General features: G+C 57.3%; 2 protein-coding genes across 3 annotated transcripts; one reads left to right on the top strand and one right to left on the bottom strand.

The window, feature by feature from the left end:
* The first annotated feature begins 4,724 nt into the window (after positions 1 to 4,724).
* ERMN (ermin) lies at positions 4,725 to 7,770 on the top strand. Its single transcript, XM_068195085.1, has 3 exons — positions 4,725 to 4,997; positions 5,302 to 5,388; positions 7,135 to 7,770. Exons 1-3 carry the CDS (start codon positions 4,751 to 4,753, stop codon positions 7,548 to 7,550), a joined length of 750 nt encoding a protein of 249 aa, XP_068051186.1. The 5' UTR covers positions 4,725 to 4,750; the 3' UTR covers positions 7,551 to 7,770.
* A 4,029-nt stretch (positions 7,771 to 11,799) lies between these two features.
* On the bottom strand, positions 11,800 to 24,136 carry GALNT5 (polypeptide N-acetylgalactosaminyltransferase 5). 2 transcript variants are annotated; one of them, XM_068195052.1, is made up of 10 exons: positions 23,827 to 24,136; positions 21,071 to 21,237; positions 20,221 to 20,340; positions 19,740 to 19,875; positions 19,250 to 19,369; positions 18,804 to 18,921; positions 18,304 to 18,627; positions 16,632 to 16,712; positions 15,929 to 16,090; positions 11,801 to 11,977 (listed from the first exon to the last, which is right to left on the bottom strand). In XM_068195052.1, the coding sequence occupies exons 1-10, from the start codon at positions 24,021 to 24,023 to the stop codon at positions 11,831 to 11,833; spliced, it is 1,572 nt and encodes a 523-aa protein (XP_068051153.1). In that variant the 5' UTR covers positions 24,024 to 24,136; the 3' UTR covers positions 11,801 to 11,830. The 2 variants fall into 2 exon arrangements, with proteins under 2 accessions (XP_068051154.1, XP_068051153.1); XM_068195053.1 differs by lacking the exon at positions 19,250 to 19,369 and having other exon boundaries at positions 11,800 to 11,977.
* Between the last annotated feature and the right edge of the window lie 496 nt (positions 24,137 to 24,632).

The following is a 24,632-nucleotide window of genomic DNA, read 5'->3' on the forward strand; positions in this document are numbered from 1 at the left end:
CACGTGTTGGAAGCCCATCCCCAGTCCAGGCTGGGGCATTTCAGGTGCTGCTCTGGGCTCTGGAGCTTTTCACTAGGCACCAATATTACCACCCATGATTTGCCATCTCAAAATAGAGTTCTACTTTTCATTGCCAGTAGCATCCCCTGAAAGGAGACAAAAAAATCAGAGATTGGTTCTATTTGGCCAAAATGTTGAGTTAAAGGCAAATGTAGGGGTGTCCAAAAGCAACTGGGGCAGAAAAACCAGAACATCTGGTGAGAGTCATTGTAGAGCCCAAAGGAAATGGACAGCTCCAGCACTGAGAAAGGGACCCCAAAGTATTGCAGCTTTACAGTCCAAAGGTGTGATTCCTTTAGGCATGAAAGGTTAATTTGCCACACGTTGGGATACAGGCACTTACTGTGAGCGTGGAAAGGCTGAGGAGCCTGAACACCCCACAAGCTCAGGACAGACTGAACAAGTGATGCCCTCCCAGCAGGGTGAGAGCGGGCTTTGGGTGATGACAGCGTGACAGGTTCTCAGCCACGGTCACAAACAGGATGTGGGTGAGGAGCACGAGCCCTGCTGTGCCCCAGCCTGTGGGGGAGGAAGGAGCTCACAGGCCAGCCAAAGTGCTCAGAAAGAAAAGCAACTGCAACGGCTTTTAAAAAAGGCATTTCTCCTTGCAGAGAGCACTTTGGGTGGATCCTGCTCTGCCTCCTGGGAGTGGGGCAGGAGGAGGGGGGTGTCCAGGCAGCATGGGACAGTGACACCAGGGGTTGGGGTTCGGCTCCGTGGGCTCTGGACCTCCAGCAGCAGAGTTCTCACTGATCACAGGGGTGTTGGAGGGATGGGAGAGTTCCCAGCAGCCAATGGAACCTTTTCTCTGCTTATGCCCCAGGGGCTGCAGGGGTAATACAAGTTTACTGCAGAGCAGAGTGCAGCTGGTCCTCGATGAATGCAATTGGATTTTAAACTGAACATTTCAATAATTTGATGAATGCTACAGAGCCTGACCTTCTCAGGGGACTTAACTGCTCAGCTGAGTGTTGCCCACTGCCCAGACCCTCCCACCAGGTCCTGCCTCCCGGGCCCCATCCTGTCCCTCTGTCAGGGATGGTGGTGCTGCCTCCCGGGCCCCATCCTGTCCCTCAGTCAGGGATGGTGGTGCTGCCTCCCGGGCTCCATCCTGTCCCTCAGTCAGGGATGGTGGTGCTGCCTCCCGGGCCCCATCCTGTCCCTCAGTCAGGGATGGTGGTGCTGCCTCCCGGGCTCCATCCTGTCCCTCAGTCAGGGATGGTGGTGCTGCCTCCCGGGCCCCATCCTGTCCCTCAGTCAGGGATGGTGGTGCTGCCTCCCGGGCCCCATCCTGTCCCTCAGTCAGGGATGGTGGTGCTGCCTCCCTCCTGCTGCTCTGCCGGGCTGGTTCCTGCAGCCACACCCCGCACTTCCTTTCCCCGGGGCTGCGGGGCCGTGTTCCCTGTGCAGCAGCTGGTCACACCCAGCTCTCAGGGCTCAGGGCAGAAGATGGCACAGGTGGTTATCGAGGGCAGCTGGGCCAGGCCTGCCAGAGCCCCAAGGCAAAGGGGACTCACACTTTGCCCATACACAGAGCCAGGAGTGAGTCCCGGTGCTCCTGGCATGGACCAGCTGCTGTGAGTGGTGTCACATCCAGCTGTGGCTGTGCCACACCAGATTGGACAGAATAAAACTTTTTAATTTTTAAAAGCTTGATGAGGCAGAAATCCACCCCGTGGGGTTTGTGCAGAGGGAATATTTCCCTGCCCTTGAGAGCTGGTTTTGCCCAGCTGTTTACAAACAGCTGCTTGTGGTGGGAAGGATCCACAGCTGCCTTTTCATTCTGCAATCCTGCAGCCTAAACAGTTCTGTGATTCTGTTATAATAGGAAGGAACCTTCTCCTCTGCAGTTACCAGACCTTGCTGGGTACTCAGCCTCTCCTCCTGAGGGCAGCAACCACTGCTCATTGTCAGCTCATGTTCAAACTTTATTGTTCACCTTTCTTGGACAACATTTTCCAGCAAAGGATGAATTTTATAAATCAATCACACCAAATTAATTTTAAAACAATAATGAAAACTTCTTGATTTAAAGACACAAACTCAAGAGATGAATAGGAGCAGTGGAAAGTGTTTGGGTCCATTTCTAATTGGGGGCTGAACTTGACAAGAGGATTTCCAAACCCTAAAGCCCAAAGATACCAGCAATGCTGTATTGTACAAGCACAGAATGTCATTCACAGCAGGAGATTACACTGTTATGTAAACCTGGCTTTGGGCACCAGGGTTGGGACGAGTTCAGCTGCGGTCAGAAGTGCCCCAGTGCTGCTTGGGCGATTCTCCAGCTTCCCTCTGTAAAATATTTCCTCTCGATCCTGCCAGCCCTAGGTGTGACTGAGTTACAGAGAGAATCATGGAATGTCTTGGGTTGGGAGGGACCTTAAAGCTCTCCCTGTTCCACCCCCTTCCTTGGGCAGGGACACCTTCTGCTATCCCAGGCTGCTCCAAGCCCTGTCCAGCCTGGCCTGGGACACTTCCAGGGTTCCAGGGGCAGCCATGGCCCCTCTGAGCAGTGCTGGCTGTCCAGGGTGCATGGCTGGGCGCAGGTGGGCAGTGACACTGCGCTGTATGCAGGGCCTGTGCCTGTCCCACTGCTGGAGCTGCTCCCCAGAGGGCAAAGTGCCCCCACTGTGCCCCAGGGCATGGCGAGGTTCATCCATGGTGAGCTCCATCCATGGTGAGCTCCATCCCTGGTGAAGTTCATCCCCAGCGAGCTCCATCCATGGTGACCTCCATTCACAGCGAGCTCCATCCATGGTGAGCTCCATCCCCGGTGAGCTCCATCCCCGGTGAGCTCCATCCCTGGTGAAGTTCATCCCCAGCGAGCTCCATCCATGGTGACCTCCATTCACAGTGAGCTCCATCCATGGTGACCTCCATTCAGAGTGAGCTCCATCCCTGATGAGCTCCATCCATGGAGAGCTCCATCCATGGTGACCTCCATTCACAGCGAGTTCCATGCCTGGTGAGCTCCTTCCCCGGTGAGCTCCATCCCCGGTGAGCTCCATCCATGGTGACCTCCATTCACAGTGAGCTCCATCCATGGCGAGCTCCATGCATGGTGACCTCAATTCACAGCGAGCTCCATGCCTGGTGAGCTCCATCCCCGGTGAGCTCCATCCCTGGAGAGCTCCATCCATGGTGACCTCCATTCACAGTGAGCTCCATCCATGGCAAGCTCCATCCATGGTGACCTCCATTCACAGCGAGTTCCATCCATGGCGAGCTCCATCCATGGTGACCTCCATTCACAGCGAGTTCCATCCATGGCAAGCTCCATCCATGGTGACCTCCATTCACAGCGAGTTCCATGCCTGGTGAGCTCCATCCCCGGTGAGCTCCATCCATGGTGACCTCCATTCACAGTGAGCTCCATCCATGGCGAGCTCCATCCATGGTGACCTCCATTCACAGCGAGTTCCATGCCTGGTGAGCTCCATCCCCGGTGAGCTCCATCCATGGTGACCTCCATTCACAGTGAGCTCCATCCATGGCGAGCTCCATCCATGGTGACCTCCATTCACAGCGAGCTCCATCCATGGTGACCTCCTTCCCTGGAGAGCTCCATCCATGGTGACCTCCGTTCACAGCGAGCTCCATGCCTGGTGAGCTCCATCCCCGGTGAGCTCCATCCATGGTGACCTCCATTCACAGTGAGCTCCATCCATGGCGAGCTCCATGCATGGTGACCTCAATTCACAGCGAGCTCCATGCCTGGTGAGCTCCATCCATGGCGAGCTCCATCCATGGTGACCTCCATTCACAGCGAGCTCCATCCATGGCGACCTCCTTCCCTGGAGAGCTCCATCCATGGTGACCTCCATTCACAGCGAGCTCCATCCATGGTGACCTCCTTCCCTGGAGAGCTCCATCCATGGTGACCTCCATTCACAGTGAGCTCCATCCCCGGTGAGCTCCATCCCTGGAGAGCTCCATCCATGGTGACCTCCATTCACAGCGAGCTCCATGCCTGGTGAGCTCCATCCCCGGTGAGCTCCATCCCTGGAGAGCTCCATCCATGGTGACCTCCATTCACAGTGAGCTCCATCCATGGCGAGCTCCATCCATGGTGACCTCCATTCACAGCGAGCTCCATGCCTGGTGAGCTCCATCCCCGGTGAGCTCCATCCCTGGAGAGCTCCATCCATGGTGACCTCCATCCACAGTGAGCTCCATCCCCGGTCCCTGGCGAGGTTCCCCGGCGCAAACCCGCTGGGGAATGTTAAGCGGGTTAGGTGGCCGGCTGGGGAAGGTGGTCACCCTCCGGGGATTAAGGGTCAGAACAATGGCTGTCCCTGTGGCCAGCGGGGACACAAAGAGCCATTGTGCCCGGAGCACAAACTCCTGTTTATTCCCGCGGGGCTGACATGCCCACAGCCCCGCTCTCCAGGCCAGCACAAAAGCTTCCTTGCTTGATTGTTTGTTTATGTAAATTATAATGGTGCGTTTAATTATGCAACGGGCAGAGCCTCGGCGACAAGGGAGGTGCTGATTGGGCTGGCGAGCCCTGGGCACAGCGGATGGTGCGGCCGCGGGCTCGGCACAGGAGACGCGCCAGGGCCACTCGCGCAGGGGACCAGACCCCGGGGCGAAGGGGCCGGGAGGAGCTCCCCACCCCGGGGCAGGAGCGGGGCCCGGAGCAGCGGGGCCCCAGTCAGCGGGCACGGCCCGGCCCGGCACGGCCCTCAGCATGACAGAAGAGGTGCCCGCAGCTGCCACCGTGCCGGCGTGCAACGGCAGCGTTCCCCCGGAGGACGGCCCGCTCCAGGTCATCGGTGGCCTCGAGGAAATTGCAAAATCTGTTGGGACAGTCCCGTATGCAAACGCAGAAATGAGCCCTGACACTTCACCTGCCAAGGAAAACCTGGAGGAAAGTAGAAATTCATTGCCAGAGGACATCACGCCTGAGAGTTTTGCTGGAGAGAAGCGATGCCAAGGTATCGTACGGGGCTGCCTGTCTCTAGGTGTTGGGAGAGAAGAGTTCTGTTTTATCTATAGCCTGATGAATAACGGGATGTGCTGTGTGTTAGTCAAAATTCCTGATCTGTGGGAGCTGTAACAGTGACTTGGAGTATATCAGAATCTGGGACACATTAGCGGGATGCTATGAAAAGCTCATAACTAAAGAAATGAGCAATTCTAAATCTGCTCTGAAAACCTGCGGATCTGCAGCCATTAAAACCCGATTGTCATCACTAATTGCTCCATCAGCCCATGTCTTGTGCTTTGTGTTTCCCAAAGAAAAGCGAGAGGAGAACGCTGGGACACCACAGCAGGGACCAGCGGATACCCAGGACACAGGGACCAATGGCCGGGGATCAGGGGAAGGTAATGCAAAATGCCATCTGACGTGGGGTGCCCTGATGTGTAGCAAAGAGACAATGGATGCAGGTGGTTTTTTTTTTTTTTTTTTTTTTTTTTTTTTTTTAATTGGGTGAGACTCTTCTATTCCAGGGAGCAGTGACTCATTTATCACCTGTGAGTTGCTGCACCATAGCAACCACAGCTGAAATCTTCCTTCCAGGGTTTTACATGTCTCATTGGCCGTGGGGTAGTCAAGCATTGTGGGGTCCCCAACAGCCTCATGGGGTTGGGCGATTCTCTATCTTCTGCTCCATGCTCAGAGGAGAACCTCGTGAGGCTGCTGGTGGTCACAAACCCCAAATCCTTTTCCTGCCTGATTCACCAAGTGATGAATCCCACAACGCCCAAGTATCCACATAAAATTGCTCTCCTAAACACCTGTTTCTGGGTCTTGCTCTGCTCATTTCTGGGTGAAAATGGTGGAAATGAGCAGGAGCCAGGGCTGGAGCCTCAGCCACCTCCTGTGGTGAGCGGGGCTGCAGGGGGGTCACTGGTCATGAGCTAAAAATGTATTGAGTGTATACAGAAATGAACATGTTTATTTCACTATGCAAGCTGCAGCCACCTCTCCTAAAGGAGGAGTATTTTATGGCGTGTTACTGGAGGAGAACAGCCACGTCTCTCCGACGGGGTTCTAGGCATTATTCCTTTCCTCATCTCCCACCACAGGCTCCTCCCGTCTCGTTGGCTTTGGCAGGGCTGGGACAAGGGTGGCTGCACTGGGAGCCGCTGGTGATGCTCTGCCCTGAGCTTTGAAGTGGGCTCTAAATGAAGCATGGGCTGTGCCCTGCAAGCAAATCCTGCTTCCACTAACAAAAGGAAAAATATCCGAACATTTGTCATGGGCAAATTAATATTTCATAGCAAATGCCTAGGCTGTGAGGAGGTGAATAGTGGTGGAGGCTTTCCCACTTAGAGCTGACGTCCGTATTCCAGCTGTGCTGCTTTAGGAGCACACAATAAAACCTATTAAAGGATCTCTCATGGGCCCCCTGCACCCACCCTGCAACCACAGCACTTTATATCCAAATTGCAGGCAGCTTTTTAGTACCCAACCAATTTAGTCTAATTAATACTCTAGACCCCACAGGCAAAACCTTGAATAGACCATTTGTTTCGACACTAAAGCATCATTAACTGCAGAGACGTGCCAAACAGGGCAACTGGGAGATGGCCATCGCAGCAGGGGTGGCCACTGCTGAGGGAGGGACACGTCCCACTGGGGCACAGCTGGGCACTGCATGCAGAATGGCTCCCTTCCCTTCCCTTCCCTTCCCTTCCCTTCCCTTCCCTTCCCTTCCCTTCCCTTCCCTTCCCTTCCCTTCCCTTCCCTTCCCTTCCCTTCCCTTCCCTTCCCTTCCCTTCCCTTCCCTTCCCTTTCCTTCCCTTCCCTTCCCTTCCCTTCCCTTCCCTTCCCTTCCCTTCCCTTCCCTTCCCTTCCCTCGGTGGCAGTACGGAGGGAGGCATTGAAAGGACCAGGGATGACTTTGGGAGCGCAGGGAGCTGCCCCGAGTGTCGGGGTCCCGGTGTCGGGGTGCGGGTGTTGGGGTGCGGGTGTCGGGGTCCCGGTGTCGGGGTGCGGGTGTCGGGGTGCGGGTGTCGGGGTCCGGCTGGCCGCACGAGGCTCCCCGAGTCATCCCGAATGGCGAATCTGGGGGCAGGAGCTGGTGGTGCCGGACCCGCAGCCGCCGTGTCCCCCGTGTCGCGCAGGGCCGGGTGGCACGGTGGGGACGGGCACGGCGGCCGCTCCGGGCACGGAGGTGGCGGAGACACCCCCGGGCAGCGCCGAGCCCAAAGGGAACGCGGCCGAGGAGGCGGAGGAGGAGGAGGAGGAGGCGGAGGAGGAGGACACCGAAGAGGACGAAGTTCAGGTGATTGAAATCAAGAAGGAGAGCAGCGAGGCGTCCCGCCTGCAGCAGCGAGACAGCGGCAAGCAACCCTCGCCCCCGGGCAGCCCCGGCTGCAACTTCCCGCTGGAGAAAGCAGGGGAGCCGCCCAGCCTGGGGAAGAAGAACGACATCTCCAGACACAGCTATTCCAGGTACAACACAATCTCCTACCGGAGGATCCGTAAAGGAAACACCAAACAGCGGATCGACGAGTTCGAGTCCATGATGCACTTATGAACTGAGGGGGAAGTGCCTGACACCCCAAGCCTTTGCTCTGGGCTGGGTTTTATGTTGTTCCCCCAAAACGTGTCTCTTCACACAACACAAGGTCACTGTTTTTCTTCTTTTTGTATATGATTTATAATACACTGTGAACATTTAACATCTTGGCTTTGACGGGGGCAGAGGCATCCATAGTGCAGGAAAATAAATAATCAGTTTGCTAAATACACTCCCACTGGATTTTAGGGTTATCCTCCTTTCTTCTCTCCACCTCTATAACCGTGCTGAGACCGTGGGAGGCTGGGGCCCCTCTGGCTGCCCCAGGCTGCCAGCCGTGCTGTAAGGAGCTGGCAGTGTGGCAGCTGTGACACTGCCAGGGTAGGGGCCACCAAAAGGGACGGCTGCTGGCCACCCTGCTCTGTTTTGCAGTCTGTCTGTCCTGGCGCCCGACAGCTGCTCTCCGCCAGCACCGCCTGTCCCCAGCTCGTGCTGAGGTGCCACCAGGCCCAGGGGCAGCTGTGGGCACTGCTGGCTGGCCACGGTGCCTGCCCTGCCAGCCTGGGGTGGCCTTGGGGCAGTGGGACCGGTGACCAGTGCCATCTCCAGAGGCACAGCGGGGTCTGGCTGGCCCCGAGGGCAGCATCTCGGCTGGGACCTGCCTGCCTGTGCCTGTGTGCAGCTGGTGAGCCTGGCCACTGCCAGGACCACCTATTGTCCCGAGGCCACCAGGTCAGACTCTCTCAGGTATCTTGGTTTTCATCCTAAGTTTAGGTGCAAAATGTTAAGGATTAATTTGTCAAAACCAGGTGAGTTTTAATCCATTATCCTTGTCTCACCTTCTCCATTTTGAAAGACCTTTGTGTAAGCACCATGCAGTGGTGGCAATCTTTTTAAACTGCTTCACGGTCAGATTTGTCTGCAGTTGGGACTTAGCTTTGCACTTGTGATCCCAGAAAGCATCTGGGAAAGCTGAGAACAGCTGCCAAGGGCGAGGAGGCAAGGAAGGAGTTATACAGGGCCTCCTGCATCCATAAGTGCTTTTTTAAGGATTAGTTTTACATCTCCAGCAGCACTGAATATCGCTTTGACTTTTCTTGTTCTACATAAAGGCAATTATTTATTGGCAACGTGCAAATAATACGGGGCAATTCTGCATTGTGCCAGCAGACATAGCCCTCATTGTGCCATTCACACTTGTTTGTTTGCTCCTTGGCCTGGGGAAGTTCTGAGCTTCGCTTGTACCAACTTATACTGTGGGTCTGTTCCCGCTGGCAGCTGCTCTGGGGGTGGCACGGCCCCCTTGGAGACGTGGTTATGGTGGTCCCAGCCAGGGCCACGCTGGCCAGGGCTGGAGCAGCCCGGGATGGGGAACGTGTCCCTGCCCGAGGCAGGGGTGGCACGAGATGGGCTTTAGGGTCCCTTCTAAGCCAATGCACCCCGATTCCATCAGTGTCTGTGACCACCCCCAGGGCTTTCGGGAGGAAGGCTCCCCAAGACTTTCAGAACCTTGGGCTCGCTTGGTGCCTTCCTTGCAAGGCAGCGCTTGCTCAGCCGAGAACCGCAGCGCCCTCTCCTGCTTTCCTGGGTAAAAAAGTGAAAAAATAGAAGTGCTGGGATGCTCGGGGGCGGGGGGGGGGCGGAGAGCCCTGCCCACCCTGCCTGGGCCTCGGGTGGGTGTGCTGCGAACAGCCAGGGGTCCACTGGCAAGGAACGGGCAGAGACGAGGTGCTGGACCTCTGGCCATCCCCGTGGGCAGAGGGTCGGACACGCAGGGGAGGAGCCGGGCAGGGAGCTGCCTGCACGGCCTGTGAGGGCAGGGGACACGCAGAGATCTGGACACTTGTCCCTTGGAGCAGAGGCACTTTGAGGCAGGTGCTGGCCAGGGCATGGCAACCACAGCCCTAAAATCCTTTTTCTCCGTTTCTGCTGTGCCGGGTGTGGGCTGAGGGCAGATGAGTAAGAGGCAGAGCTCCGTGGAGTGTGTTGGTGACAATTGTCACGACACCTGCAGCAGCTGTGGCTGCAGCAACCAGCTCAGTTCCCTCCAGCGAGTGAAGAGCCAACAGGTCAGAAATCAGGGGAATTGGTGCTTTGAAGGCTTCTCCTGGGGCGATGCTTTATTATTCAGCCTGGAGCCAACAGGTCAGAAATCAGGGGAATTGGTGCTTTGAAGACTTCTCCTGGGGCGATGCTTTATTGTTCAGCCTGGAGCCAACAGGTCAGAAATCAGGGGAATTGGTGCTTTGAAGGCTTCTCCTGGGGTGATGCTTTATGGTTCAGCCTGGCAGTAACTCGGGAGGAGCCCCTAGAGAGAGACCAGGTTGGTCAGATTTAACACACTGCGCTCAGAGGAAGCAGCTTCATCTATTACCATTTATTCCTTTTTTGTTTTATAACAGTTTAACACCAGGGACACCAGGGACTCCTGTCCCCACCCACACATGGGTGTTCTCACCCGTGGAGCTCCCGGAGCCGCAGCCCGGGGTGCGCGGCGAGCAGCGGCACCGCCGCGGCTGCCGAGCCTGCCGGAAAAATGCTCTCGCTTCTGGAAGACTGGGCTGACTGGTGCCGTGGGAATGTTCTCAGAACTGAGCGGCAGCAGGGCCCCAGCTCACTGCCAGCAGCCCCCAGGCACCCTGCAGTCTCTGAGCAAAGATCCAGCAGGGAAGTGAGCATTCACACGAGCGAGGCAGCGGCGGGCGAGTGACAGGGCTGGCGATGGGATGTGACCGTGACATATGACTGCCTGCTGCCTGCTCGGTGACGAGTGATTGAATGTCAGCAAACAGAATTTGATGAAATTCATGCTCCTGATACGAGCTGACTGCCCAAACGATGTCTGTGTCATTTTTCTGATGGTGACTGCGGGCTAGCTGCGCTGAAGGAGGGAGAGGAAATCAGGAAGACAGTTGGAATAGGAGTCAACTGGGAAAATCTGTTGGGCCAGTCAATATTTTGGCAGACTGAGCCTGTCAGATGCTGTCAGCACTGATCCACCACGTCAGAGGTAGGGCTATGCCGGGGCACTCTGCAAGCCCAAAGGAGAGGGAGGGGGGCTCGGCAGGGCTGGGGGCTGGGCTGGGTTCACCGTGAGCACCGGGTGCCACGCTCAGCCCAGGGACCCGGGGGCTCGGGCTGGAGCAGCCCCTCAGCTCAGCACAGGCCAGTGGGGCAGGAGGACAGCCCTGCCTACACTGCAGCCCTGCAGGGAACAGGGAGCAGCACCCCACAGCAGGAATTCCCAGTGGGAGCAGGGGGACAAACCCTGCCTGCTGTTTACTCTGGATCTCACAATCTGGGCACACGGAATTTATTCTCCCATCAAATCCATCCCATCGGTGACTGGTGCTGGATTTTGGAGATGAAGAATTTCACAGTACAGCCAACACTTGCCTGTGACAGTGAGTCCAGAAGGAGTTAGGTGGGCAGAGCCTGGCTGTGCCATGCAGCCTGGGCTGAGGGGAGCAGCAGGGCTCCTGGAGAGCCCCCAGAAAGCCACAAGAGCTCGGGGACATGGCGGGGGTCCTGGCAGCCCCAGGGCGGGACAACCTGGCTGCCCTGGGAGGAGGAGCTTCCAGGCTGGCCCCTGGAGTGTGCCTCTGGCAAGAAGCAGGATAAACCTCTGGTTCCCTGCTCCAGCAGCTCCTCTCCCCACCAAACAAAGAAACACACGTGTGTCCTCACTGTCCCTGGCACAGGGAAGGACTGCTCCAGCCTCTCCTGCAGCCCCTGGGTGGGACTGACCCACATCCACCTCCCATGATAAAATGTGGGCTTCGTGGATGTGCAAGTGATTCCCCACAGAGCCCTGATACTCACCTGTTGCACAACATGTCCCACAGGGATGGATCCTGCAGCCAGATCCAGTGTGGACATGGTACTGGGGTGTTTTTATGCATTGGTCAACAAACTTCCAGTTTCCATGGAGGAATGAGCAGCCCAGTTTACCGCTTACAGACTTAAGGGCCCTGGAAGTATTTCTGTAGCTTATGCTGCTGTTGGGGGGAGCTGAGCGATGTTTGCTTACAGTAGGATGGGGACTTCAAAAAATATTTCTATTTAATAATACAGAAAATGAGTTTATCCCAAAGTCTCCTACGGCGAGAGAAAACGAGGCCGCTCCGTTCAGGCCCTGCCACAGCAGCCGTGCTGCTCTGGGTGTTCGGATCCCTCCACGCTCTGGTATCACACCACGGGTTCCAGTTCCCCTGGAAATGCACTTCCCTCTTGGAGGCTGCTGTCAGCCACGCCGATGTCCCCGCTGAGCCCGCGGTGACGGGCTGGCCGGGCTGGCCTCAGTCCGCGTGGTACCTGCCGAACCGCCACTTCTGGTGAGGGTTCCTGGGGTCACAGCCCTTCACCCGCAGCGCTCTGTACGAGGGATCCACTTCCAGGCACGCCGGCCGCGGGAGGTGCTGGTGCTCCGAGATGAGGTGGTCGGTCTGCAGGAGAGAGGGGGGGCTTAGAGGAGCTGGGCTTTGGGGGGCTCAGGCTCAGGGGGCACTCAGGCTTTAGGGCTCCTGCAGCAGCAGCAGCAGCAGTTCTACTTTCCCTGTGAGAAAGCCCAGCTCCTTACAGGGTGCCCTTCTTTGGCTCCTCCCTAATACCTGAGATATCTCTGCTGACTTACAGGCACTTTGGCTTGGGATCCAAGCCTGCAGCTGCTGCTGAGCCGGGACCACACCACAGCTGAACAGTGACACCACAGCTGAACAGTCACACCACAGCTGAACAGTCACACCACAGCTGAACAGTGACACCACAGCTGAACAGTGACACCACAGCTGAACAGTCACACCACAGCTGAACAGTCACACCACAGCTGAACAGTGACACCACAGCTGAACAGTGACACCACAGCTGAACAGTCACACCACAGCTGAACAGTCACACCACAGCTGAACAGTGACACCACAGCTGAACAGTCACACCACAGCTGAACAGTGACACCACAGCTGAACAGTCACACCACAGCTGAACAGTGACACCACAGCTGAACAGTCACACCACAGCTGAACAGTCACAGCACAGCTGAACAGTCACACCACAGCTGAACAGTCACAGCACAGCTGAACAGTCACAACACAGCTGAACAGTGACACCACAGCTGAACAGTCAGTCACACCACAGCTGAACAGTGACACCACAGCTGAACAGTGACACCACAGCTGAACAGTCACAGCACAGCTGAACAGTCACACCACAGCTGAACAGTGACACCACAGCTGAACAGTCACACCACAGCTGAACAGTCACACCACAGCTGAACAGTGACACCACAGCTGAACAGTCACAACACAGCTGAACAGTCACACCATAGCTGAACAGTCACACCACAGCTGAACAGTGACACCACAGCTGAACAGTCACACCACAGCTGAACAGTGACACCGCAGCTGAACAGTGACACCACAGCTGAACAGTGACACCGCAGCTGAACAGTGACACCACAGCTGAACAGTCACACCACAGCTGAACAGTCACACCACAGCTGAACAGTGACACCACAGTTGAGCAGTGACACCACAGCTGAACAGTGACACCACAGCTGAACAGTCAGTCACACCACAGCTGAACAGTCACAGCACAGCTGAACAGTGACACCACAGCTGAACAGTCACACCACAGCTGAACAGTCACACCACAGCTGAACAGTGACACCACAGCTGAACAGTGACACCACAGCTGTCCAGTCACACCACAGCTGAACAGTGACACCACAGCTGAACAGTCACACCACAGCTGAACAGTGACACCACAGCTGAACAGTGACACCGCAGCTGAACAGTGACACCACAGCTGAACAGTCACACCACAGCTGAACAGTCACACCACAGCTGAACAGTGACACCACAGCTGAACAGTCACACCACAGTTGAACAGTCACACCACAGCTGAACAGTCACACCACAGTTGAGCAGTGACACCACAGCTGAACAGTGACACCACAGCTGAACAGTCAGTCACACCACAGCTGAACAGTCACAGCACAGCTGAACAGTGACACCACAGCTGAACAGTCACACCACAGCTGAACAGTCACACCACAGCTGAACAGTCACAGCACAGCTGAACAGTCAGTCACACCACAGCTGTCCAGTCACACCACAGCTGAACAGTGACACCACAGCTGAACAGTGACACCACAGCTGAACAGTCACAGCACAGCTGAACAGTCACACCACAGCTGAACAGTCACAGCACAGCTGAACAGTCAGTCACACCACAGCTGTCCAGTCACACCACAGCTGAACAGTGACACCACAGCTGAACAGTGACACCACAGCTGAACAGTCACAGCACAGCTGAACAGTCAGTCACACCACAGCTGAACAGTGACACCACAGCTGAACAGTCACACCACAGCTGAACAGTCAGTCACACCACAGCTGAACAGTCACACCACAGCTGAACAGTGACACCACAGCTGTCCAGTCACACCACAACTGAACAGTGACACCACAGCTGAACAGTGACACCACAGCTGAACAGTCACACCACAGCTGTCCAGTCACACCACAGCTGAACAGTCACACCACAGCTGTCCAGTCACACCACAGCTGAACAGTCACACCACAACTGAACAGTCACACCACAACTGAACAGTCACACCACAGTTGAGCAGTGACACCACAGCTGAACAGTCACACCACAGCTGAACAGTCACACCACAACTGAACAGTGACACCACAGCTGAACAGTCAGTCACACCACAGCTGAACAGTCACACCACAGCTATCCAGTCACACCACAGCTGAACAGTGACACCACAGCTGAACAGTGACACCACAGCTGAACAGTGACACCACAGCTGAACAGTCACACCACAGTTGAACAGTCACACCACAGCTGAACAGTGACACCACAGCTGAACAGTCACACCACAGCTGAACAGTGACACCATAGCTCTCCAGTCAGTCACACCACAGCTGTCCAGTCACACCACAGCTGAACAGTCACACCACAGCTGAACAGTCACACCACAGCTGTCCAGTCCTGTCCTGGACTTTCCTTGGCTGGGAACAGAGAGATGAGCTCTCTCACTGCCTGTGTGGCAATTGCCATGCCGAGGGAGTCACTCGGATGGAATCTGCTCCACAGGAAATGTGCAGCAGGAGACTGATTTCTGTGTTTAGCTTGTGGGCTGATGAACCTGGCACAGGCACTGCACTGGCAGGGGTGTCAGTAACTCAGACCCCGAGCTCAAGTGTTGGGGCAGGGAAAGAACAAAGAGTCTGAGTGACCTCCTTCCTTTTGCTTTTCACATCTGCTTGGATTAACCTCTCTAACCCCTGTGGCCAGCCAGGTGATGCTGCAGGTGCTGCCACAGGCAAGGGACATTTCCGTGCCACTCCTGGCACTGCAGTGATCCTCAGGAGCAGCTCAGTAACACCGAGGTGAAACACTCCTGCTGTGAATGTGCAGGGGGTCTGGGCAGAAGCAGACAGGAACTGCACTTCACATCCTTGGACAATACAATGCCTAATGTCAGGAGAGGGCAAAGCACTGGAACTCCTTCAGACTCCTCTTGCTGGCACCAGTAAAAGAGCACCACCAAATCCATCTCACCCTCAGCTGAGAAATCAGGCTGCAACAGGAGACAAGACCTGCCTGTGCCCCATAGAGCTCCCTGGGCATTTCTGCATATTTTTCACAAAGTGAAATGACAATTTCACAATTTTCAGTAAGTGGTTAAAAATTTTCCTGTATTTTTCCCTAAACCCCCAACATGAGCCTGTGGCATTCTGGCATTCAACACTTTAGGTGGAAAAACCAAAGGACAACAGGAAATTGTCTGTATATTGAATGCTACATTTTTTCTTTCTTAACTGAGGGCATTTTTTCCTCAACAATAGACTATACCGCTTCAGAGCATTTTGGACTACTGCTTACACCAGGCTGACAGAGGTACAGCCATGACTCTTTGTGCAGCACAGGCAATTAGTGTAAGTATCCATTCTTCTCCTTTCCAGAAGTGCTGTCTTTAAAAACCCCTGTGAGCTGAGAGCCAATCGATGCTGACTCATCTCCCTTTAAGTGCTATTGACGGTTTCTGTGCAAAACCAGGCTGTTTAGGCTGTTTAGTAGCTGCCTCTGTGGCTGTGGCAGTGCCTGCACGTCCCCCAGTGTCCCCAGCCTGGCAGCCGTGTTGGGATGCTCGGCACTGGGATGGACACAAGCCCTGGCAGAGGGGCACGAGGGATGGGGGGCTCGGGCACCAGCCCGAGCTCGGGGGCTCTAAGGGACAGGTGGCCTTGGCAAAGCGGGCAGCAGAGGGTGGGGTGCCCCCGTGCCAGGCTGTGCCCCCATCAGTGCTCTCCTGGCTCCCTGACCCATGCTGGGTGGGCAGGGGCCACCCCTGACCCCTCCTGCAGTGCTGCAGTGTCACTCACCAGCCCTGGCTGGACAGTGGCCAGCGACCTGTGGAGCCAGGCCAGGCTGCGGCTCCTGCCCTGGCAGTGGCGCAGGCCCACGGCTCCCAGGACGCCAGCCGGGGCGAGGCAGAGCTCTCCGTGCTGGATCAGCCTCAGCCAGGTGTAGTTGAACTTCTGGTTCTGTGGGGAGAGAGCAGCAAGAGACACGGCCCTGTCAGGCTCCATGGCTGGGCTGGCCACAGCTGCTCTGGGCAGCCTGTGCCAGGGCCTGACCAGCCTCCTGACCAGGAATCCCTCCCCAGCATCCCATCCAGCCCTGCCCTCTGGAGCGGGAAGCTGCTCATTCCCTGTGTCCTGGCACGCTGGGTCCTTCTCTCGGGGACTGGGCACTGAAAGGGCTGTAAGGCACAGCTGCGTGCCCAGCATCTGCACACAGATCCCAGGCTGCTATTTAAATCTTCGTTTTCATGTGCAAACTCACAGCTTTATCCAGCTTTCCTAAGCAGCTGAATTTGCTGTTTCTGACACTGTTGCTTGGCTGCAGGCTGTGCCAGCAGACAGCTCCTGCCCCTCGCTGCTGCCAGGCATGGCCTGGCCGTGTCCCGGGAGGGAAGGGCTGCGTTAGCCCGGGGAGGGGACAGGTCCCCGCGGGGAGCACAGGGGCTCCATGCCTGTGCCACAGGCAGGGTGGCACACCCGGGTGCGTGCAGGCTGTCCTTACCGTGTTGTTAACATCGCACTCCTGAAAAGCCAGGGTGGTGCCTTCCACAGCGATGCACCCGGCCAGGGCCACGTTAACGAGCTGGGAAACAGCAACAAAACGCAGATTTAGACAGAAATTCCCAGGAGTGGGGAGAGGATGTTACACTGAACTGAACCTGCTGGGCTCACAGGACTCTGATTAATCCTGTCCACATAACGAAGGGAGGCAGAAAGGAGTGTTCCAGGCCAGGCTGGACGGGGCTTGGAGCACCGTGGTCTAGTGAAAGGTGTCCCAGCCCATGGCAGGGGTGGAATAAGCTGAGCTTTAAGGTCCCTTTCCACCTAAACCATTCTGGAATTCTGTGGTGGAGGAGAAGGGGAGCCCGACCCGGTTTCTCTCACCAGGTGCCAGGCAAGAGGTTTGTGCAGGCAGCATTGAATCCAAAAGACTTTAAAGTGCTCTCTGCCCACTGCCCCTGGCCAGGCGCAGGTTCCGTGCCCGGAGCGGCGCCGGTCCCTCCTCCCGGCCCCGCAGCGCCGGGAACGCGAGCGGTTGCTGCGCTCTGCTGGCGGCGGAGCCGTGCTACAGACCCTGTTCCCAGAGACCCCGACCCTACAGACCCTGACACTACAGACCCTGTTCCCAGAGACCCCGACCCTACAGACCCTGACACTACAGACCCTGTTCCCAGAGACCCCGACCCTACAGACCCTGACACTACAGACCCTGTTCCCAGAGACCCCGACCCTACAGACCCTGACACTACAGACCCTGTTCCCAGAGACCCCGACCCTACAGACCCTGTTCCCAGAGACCCCGACCCTACAGACCCTGCACCTACAGACCCTGCACCTACAGACCCTGACCCTACAGACCCCGACCCTACAGACCCTGACACTACAGACCGTGCACCTACAGACCCCGACCCTACAGACCCCGACCCTACAGACCCTGTTCCCACAGACTCTGCACCTACAGACCCTGACCTTACAGACCCCCACCCTACAGACCCTGCTCCCACAGACCCTGCACCTACAGACCCCGACCCTACAGACCCTGCACTCACAGACCCTGCTCCCACAGACCCTGACCCTACAGACCCTGACCCTACAGACCCTGTTCCCACAGACCCTGACCCTACAGACCCTGTTCCCACAGACCCTGCTCCCACAGACCCTGACCCTACAGACCCTGACCCTACAGACCCTGTTCCCACAGACCCTGACCCTACAGACCCTGTTCCCACAGACCCTGCACCTACAGACCCCGACCCTACAGACCCTGCACTCACAGACCCTGTTCTCACAGACCCTGACCCTACAGACCCTGTTCCCACAGACCCTGCACCGCACTGCGGCCCCCGAGCCGGGGCAGGGGGCGAGGCTGGGGTCCCCCGGCCCCTCTCGAGGAGGGACTTCCCAGCATGGAGCGGTTTCTCCCCCCGCGGGCACATCCAGCCCCTGGCACGGGCTGTCCCGGCACTGCCATCCAAACACCCAGCCAGCTCTCTAGAGGGAAGTTATCCCTTCTACCTGTGCCCCATTTCTTTATAAAACCGCTCGGGAACCCGCGCCTCTGTGCCCTATCAAACACCCCAAACGCCGCCGAAGGCCAGGGAGCTGCGCAGCAGCGGCAGGTGGGTGCTGCCCAGGGCACTGCCATGCCCTGACAACAGCCTCTGGGGACGTACCAGCCCACTGGCTTTAACCAGGGGGGCTTCCAGGTCCGGGTACACGTTCTCCAGGTACCACCGGAAGCTTTTGCACTGGAGCTTCTCCCGCAGCTGGATTTGCTGGCTCAGGTCGCCCACATCCACGGCGCTCAGGAGCAGGTGGTAGGCGTGGCCGTAGAAGAGCTCCTTGTACTCGTCCAGCCACACCTCTGCCACGCGGGCCAGGTTCCTCTCCACCGTCCTCACCCGGTCTTTTGGGAAGGAATAAGGATTGTCATTCCTGAAAATATGCCCGACCCTGGAGCACGGAACGATCTCGATCTCTCCTCCGCACATCCAGACCTGAGGAACAGAGGTCACCGATGGACACGAGCTGAGGGTGGGCGCTGCCTTTGTGCAAGCCAAGAGAAGCAGAAGGTCGGGTGCCCAGGGAGATGGAGCTGTCCCTGGGGAGCCCCTGCCTGAGCCCCATCACTCACCCAGGCTGGCAGGGGTGCAGGTGTGCAGCAGTGACCTACCTTGAATGAAATCTCCATATTTTCCCCTCCCCAGACATCCAGTCCTGGGTCGTACATTCCCAACTCAGAAAAATACTTCTTATCGATGGAGAACAGGCCACCTGCCATAACGGGGCACCTGGGAACACAGAGGCCACACGGTGTGACAAAGAGAGCGTTGGGATGGCTTTACCTGGCCTGAAAGCTGTAATGGGGCAGGGAAGGGAAAGGGGCAGTGAAATGTTCTCCTGGCTGACACACCAGCAGTGCCATGTGTGGGGAGAAAGGCTTCCTGGGCTTTGCCCGCGCCTGATGGGGGGATTGCCTGTGCCTCACCTGTCCTGGAAAGCAGAGGAACAATACTGGGCCACAAAAGAACAGCATTTGGCCTCAAAGGAGCCTCTGCTGCTAAATTATTACCAAAGGAAGATGTTGGTTTGCAAAGCTCTCACATTTCTTTTATTTACCTTATTATATCAGTTTCCTTGATCTTATTTTTCTCAATGACCTCTTGCGGAATCTGCCTCCATCCAAAATTCATTGGCCAAGTAAAAATCCCACGCTGGAAGTTGTCCACGGTCATGTAACTAAACAGAGGAAAGATCGGGCTGACTAATTCTGAGTCACATTCCTGATTGAAATGTCACCCCTAATGAGAGAAGATGAATATCTGTAGGTAATTATACCAGGATTTTAACAAATTTCATCAGGAATTCTCTTCATGCACTAAAAGTTGTGAAAAAGCAAAAAGGTGTGTGATAAACACGGGCCACATGCCCAGCTAATGTTAATTTCTGGTGGACAGCGATGTCCTGTGTCCCCTGTGGAAAGCTCTGGAGGCTGGTGAGGGGGTCTGGAGTCACGGCTCCACAGCCTGCAATGGATCCAGTGGCGGTGCCAGGCTTGGCGCAGGACAGCAGCCTGGGCGGTGGCACGGCCAGGGCCGAGCAGCCTCACCTCATGTCCTTGTCGCTGATGACCTCGATGACGGGGCAGGCGACCTTGGTCCGGCGCAGGCGGACCCTCTCCAGCAGCGGCTCCAGCCAGCCCACGTTGCACTCCACGTGCGAGTCCAGGAAGGTCAGCACAGAGCCTGCAGCACAGGTGGGGAGGATCAGCCTCCAGCCCTGCCCTGCTGAGCAGCTCCCGGGCACCCTGGGGGCTCGGGGTGCTGCTGACTGTGCCATGGCCCTCCTTGGCGCCCCAGACCGTCCCAGCCACAGCCAAGAGCGTTTTTTTGCCTGCTTGGCAGGGCAGCTCCTGACAGAAATGGCCATTTTGGTGCTGACACAGCCTGGCAGGGGCAGGTGGTGGAGCTGGGGCTGGAGATAGTGGCAAAAGGAGACCCTTGGTGCACTGGGAGGGACAAATGCCGTGCCGGAGAGGGTGCCCAGCACCTCTGGGGTCCCCACATGGCTGAGCACGGCTCCTGTCCTACCTGTGGCGACCTCGGCTCCCGCCAGCCTGGCCCGGATCAGCCCGTGCCTCTCCTGGAGGCGCAGGATCTTCACCTTGGGGAAGCGCGACATGTATGCGTCCAGCTGCTCCTTCAGGTACTCTGCAGAGGGGACAGCGACCCGGCTACCCACTGCGCCCTCTGACACGCTGAAAAGCCACAAGCAGATTTTCCCTGGGAGTGCCTCCGGGCACGCCAGGCGCTCAGCTCTGGGCTGTGAACATGTGGGCAGGGCTCCTTGTGCCCGTGGTGTGAGCTCTGAGCCCGACACAGCGCTCTCCTGGAGAACCAGCAGTAGGGAAATGACACCACTCCCCAGTTTTGAAGGGCTGAACTCGGCAGAGAGTGGCAGCATCACATTGCAGGGGCTGGGTACCAGCTGAAGCGGCGATGGAAGGCCCTGTGCAGCACAGATCCCGGCTCAGCACTGCTCCCACTGCAGCTCCCTGCCCTCTGAGCCACCCTGGAGCATGCTCCCCACACTGGGAGCACGGCGCACCTGCCTGGGAGCTGCACATTGGGGGCTGAGAGAACCTCCTGATCACACAAGCCCTTGAGTCAGGACGCCCCAAAGATGAATGGGCTGGGCAGGACCCAGCTCCCTGGTGCTCCTGGAGCCTCCAGCAGCCTCTGCCTTCATCCCCCACAGCCAGCCTCAGCACCCCCTGTCCTCTGATCACCCTCAGCTCCAGTGCAGGCCAAGGATGTGCTTCAATACAGCAGAAGGAGAAAATGTAATTTCTCTCCTGCCTAGAATTGAATTACAGAGGACAAATTGCATTTTGCCCTCAAGTTATATTAGTTTCATAAAGGCAGCAGCAGCTTCACCTACCCTTGGTGCTGAAGTCATCCACCAGAATGATCTCCTCGACGAGGTGCGGAGGAGAGCGGCTGAGGACGCTGTGCACGGAGCGCAGGAGGGTGGACCACACCTCATCCACGAAGCACATGATGATGCTGGTGGTCGGGAGGTCATCATGGACCTGCTGCTCAGAGCACCTGCAACGGCAACACGGGCTCACAGGTGATGGCCAGTTACACTCCTGGAAATCTGCAGGCTTGGTGCTCCTGGGAAAACGTGTGGGGAAGGGGAAAATGCCCAATGCGACATACAGAGGGAAAGCCCTGCAGTGCTGGGAGGGGAACAGAGGGGTGAGGGGGGAACCCCGCACCCTGCCCCAGGGCCCCTCTCATGGGCAGCCCCATGGGGCAGGATGGACTCACTTGGTTCTGACAGGAACCTCTTCTGAAGGAAATTTAGAGGTATTTCAGGGCTTCGCAGTTAACCAGAAGTGCTCTGGCTAAGTGAAATTCACCCCAGAATTACTCTGTGTCACAATCCTTGAGATGTGTCTTTCTGTCTCAGGGTGGTCAGTGGGCAGAAAACACCAAAAAGTCCATTCTGGATCCAGTCCTGCCTCACCTTGCTGGGCAGCTGGTGAGCAGAACTGGGTCATTGCCCCCTTTGTCCTCCACCAGAGAATCCTGGAATAGTTTGGGTTGGAAGGGAGCTTAAAGCCCATCTCCTTCCAATGGCTCCCATGGGCAGGGATACCTTCCTCTAAACCAGGCTGCTCAGAATCTCATTCAGCCTGGCCTCAAACTTCCAGGGACAGGGCAGCCACAGCTTCTCAGGGAAACCTGTGCCAGGGCCTCCCCACCCTCACAGGGAAGAATTCCCTCCCAAAATCCCATCTATCCTTGCCCCCTGGCAGTGGGAAACCACTGCTCCTTGTCCTGGCACTCCAGACCCTTATCCAAAGTCCCTCATCATCTCTCTTGGAGCCCTTATGCAATGGAAGGGGCTCTAAGGTCTCCCTGGAGCCTTCTCTTCCCTTTTTCCCTCAGCCCCAGGACTCCCGATCCTGGCTCTGCAGGGAGTGCTCCCCACAAGCCTCCTGCCCACCACACTCCTCCTCAGGGCCCTCTCCCCAACACTGGCTGCAGGGACACAGCATCCACGAGCACCAGCACTGCCAGGAAAGCTCCAAAATCAGCGAGCATTGAGCACAGAGAGGCATGGATTGGCCGGATTTCAGTGCCTAGTCCAGTACTCCAGGAAGAACCACAGCAGGAACTGGAGTCTAAACTGGGAGAGACTGGAGTACACCAAAAAAATAATTGTTGGCTACCACAAGCTGCTACCACCCACTGCCCTGAGCTGCCCTTACCACCTGGTTGTGCCAGCGGGCTGGGGACAGCCTGCACAGGATCCTGCCAGAACCAGGCTGTGCAGGGCAGCTCCGTGCCCCGTGGCAGCAGCTCACATCCCCTGTTTGGCCAAGGTGTTCCCCACGACAGCAAACATCTCCTCCGGGGCAGGTGCGTCACTGCCGGAGGTGCTTCCTGCTCGGCAGCTCCGGGGCTTTGCTGTCCAGACCAACCCAGGGCTGGCTTTGTGCCACCGAGGCTCTGCTCCTGTGCACAGGTGGCTTCTCTAGGTGGCATCAGGAAGCAGCTCCAGCTGTCTCTCCCTTCCCTGCTCCATTCTTCCCGTGCAGGTCTCGCCTCAGCCAGCACCACCAGCACGGTGGCAATGTCCTGTGGCACGGGGGACAGTCATGGCACAATTCCCAGCCCACTGTAGCCATGGTCTGTGAGCAGGGACAGGGACATGGTGGGGGGTCTCTGCACGGGGCAGGTCTCTCACCTGCCCAGGGGCTGAGAGGTGTTTGTAGGAAGGGCTGAGTGCAAGAGATGAACTTTACTGGCACTTTGCTGGCCCTCACCTGAGCTGGCACCTTCCCTCCCTCCCCGCAGCTGTCCCAACCACAGAATGGCTTTGGCTGAAAAAGAGCTTTAAGGCCATCAAGTCCAGGCACCAAGCCAGCACTGCCGAGCCCACCTGGCATGGCAGCCCAGGATGGGGCTCCCCAGCCTCTTGTCCTTCTGTCGGCGAGGAGCTGCCCTTGCCTTGTCCTGCTCTCCTCTGCCAGCAGGGAGTGGCTCTTTTGGAGCTGAGATGTGCAGGCTCAGTTACACGTTCCAGGATGACAGCTGTAACTGTGTGACACTTCTCCAAACCCAGACCCACGTCCCTCCCTGCTCGTGCCCACAGAGCAGAGTCCCCCCGACTGCCTCTCCCGTCTGTGCCTGCTGGACTGTGCCAGCACTCAGTTCGTCTCCTGCAGGGTTGGTGGAGCCACAGCAGGTCCCTGCCGGGAGGATTGGTGTCTCTTCCTCGAGGGAAGGGCCATGGCAGCTCGAGGTGTGAGAGCCCCTCTGAGCAGTGGGGCTCCTGCTGCCCTCACACACCCACGGGAACCAAGACACGAATTCTGAGTGCTCAGAGCTGCACCTGGCCCACCAGGTACAGCATCCTAAGGCACAGAGAGGCCTGAGCCCCATCACCTGTGCTGGCTGTCCTGGCTCCTTCGGGCAGCTGGGCCCAGTGGGTTATGGCAACATGCAAACTTTACCCAGTTTTACGTTTAACAACAGGCTGCCCTGACGTGGACAGGCTAAAGCCATCTGACAGGGAGCACGGCTGAAGTGAGGGCTCGTTGTGCCCCCAGCAGCCCTCCCCAGAGCCACGGAGCCACCCCCAGGGTGCAGCACGGGGGTTTGTGCAAGGGGAGCAGATCTTACCCGGCAGGCCTGGTGTCTGCGATGGCTCGATCCACAGGGATCAGATCGCTGAGGTAGACATTAAAGTTTCCTTCTTTCCATCTCCTTTTTGCTTCTTCTTGTTTATCATCAGGGACAGCAATAGGGTGTCCAAACTGGCCGGGAGCTCGGGGGTCTCTTGGGGTGAGCGTTGCATCCATGGACAGGATTCTGTGCATCCCGGGGCTGCTCCCTACTTGCTCCTGTCCATCCTGGCCAGTGCCAGCTGCTCCAGGAGCTGCTCCCGCCTTCTCCTGTCCATTCTGGCCAGTGCCAGCTGCTCCAGGAGCTACTCCCCACTGCTCCTGTCCATCCTGGCCAGTGCCAGCTGCTCCAGGATCTGCTCCCGCCTTCTCCTGTCCATTCTGGCCAGTGCCAGCTGCTCCAGGATCTGCTCCCGCCTTCTCCTGTCCATTCTGGCCAGTGCCAGCCGCTGCAGGAGCTGCTCCTGCCTGCTCCTGTCCATCCTGGCCAGTGCCAGCTGCTCCAGGAGCTGCTCCCGCCTTCTCCTGTCTATTCTGGCCAGTGCCAGCCGCTGCAGGAGCTGCTCCCCACTGCTCCTGTCCATTCTGGCCAGTGCCAGCTGCTCCAGGAGCTGCTCTTGCCTGCTCCTGTCCATCCCGGCTAGTGCCAGCTGCTCCAGGAGCTGCTCTTGCCTTCTCCTGTCCATCCCGGCCAGTGCCAGCTGCTCCAGGAGCTGCTCCCGCCTGCTCCTGTCCATCCTGGCCAGTGCCAGCTGCTCCAGGAGCTGCTCCCCACTGCTCCTGTCCATCCTGGCCAGTGCCAGC

The sequence above is a fragment of the Anomalospiza imberbis genome, chromosome 7 (assembly GCF_031753505.1).
Source record: "Anomalospiza imberbis isolate Cuckoo-Finch-1a 21T00152 chromosome 7, ASM3175350v1, whole genome shotgun sequence".
NCBI lineage: Eukaryota > Metazoa > Chordata > Aves > Passeriformes > Viduidae > Anomalospiza > Anomalospiza imberbis.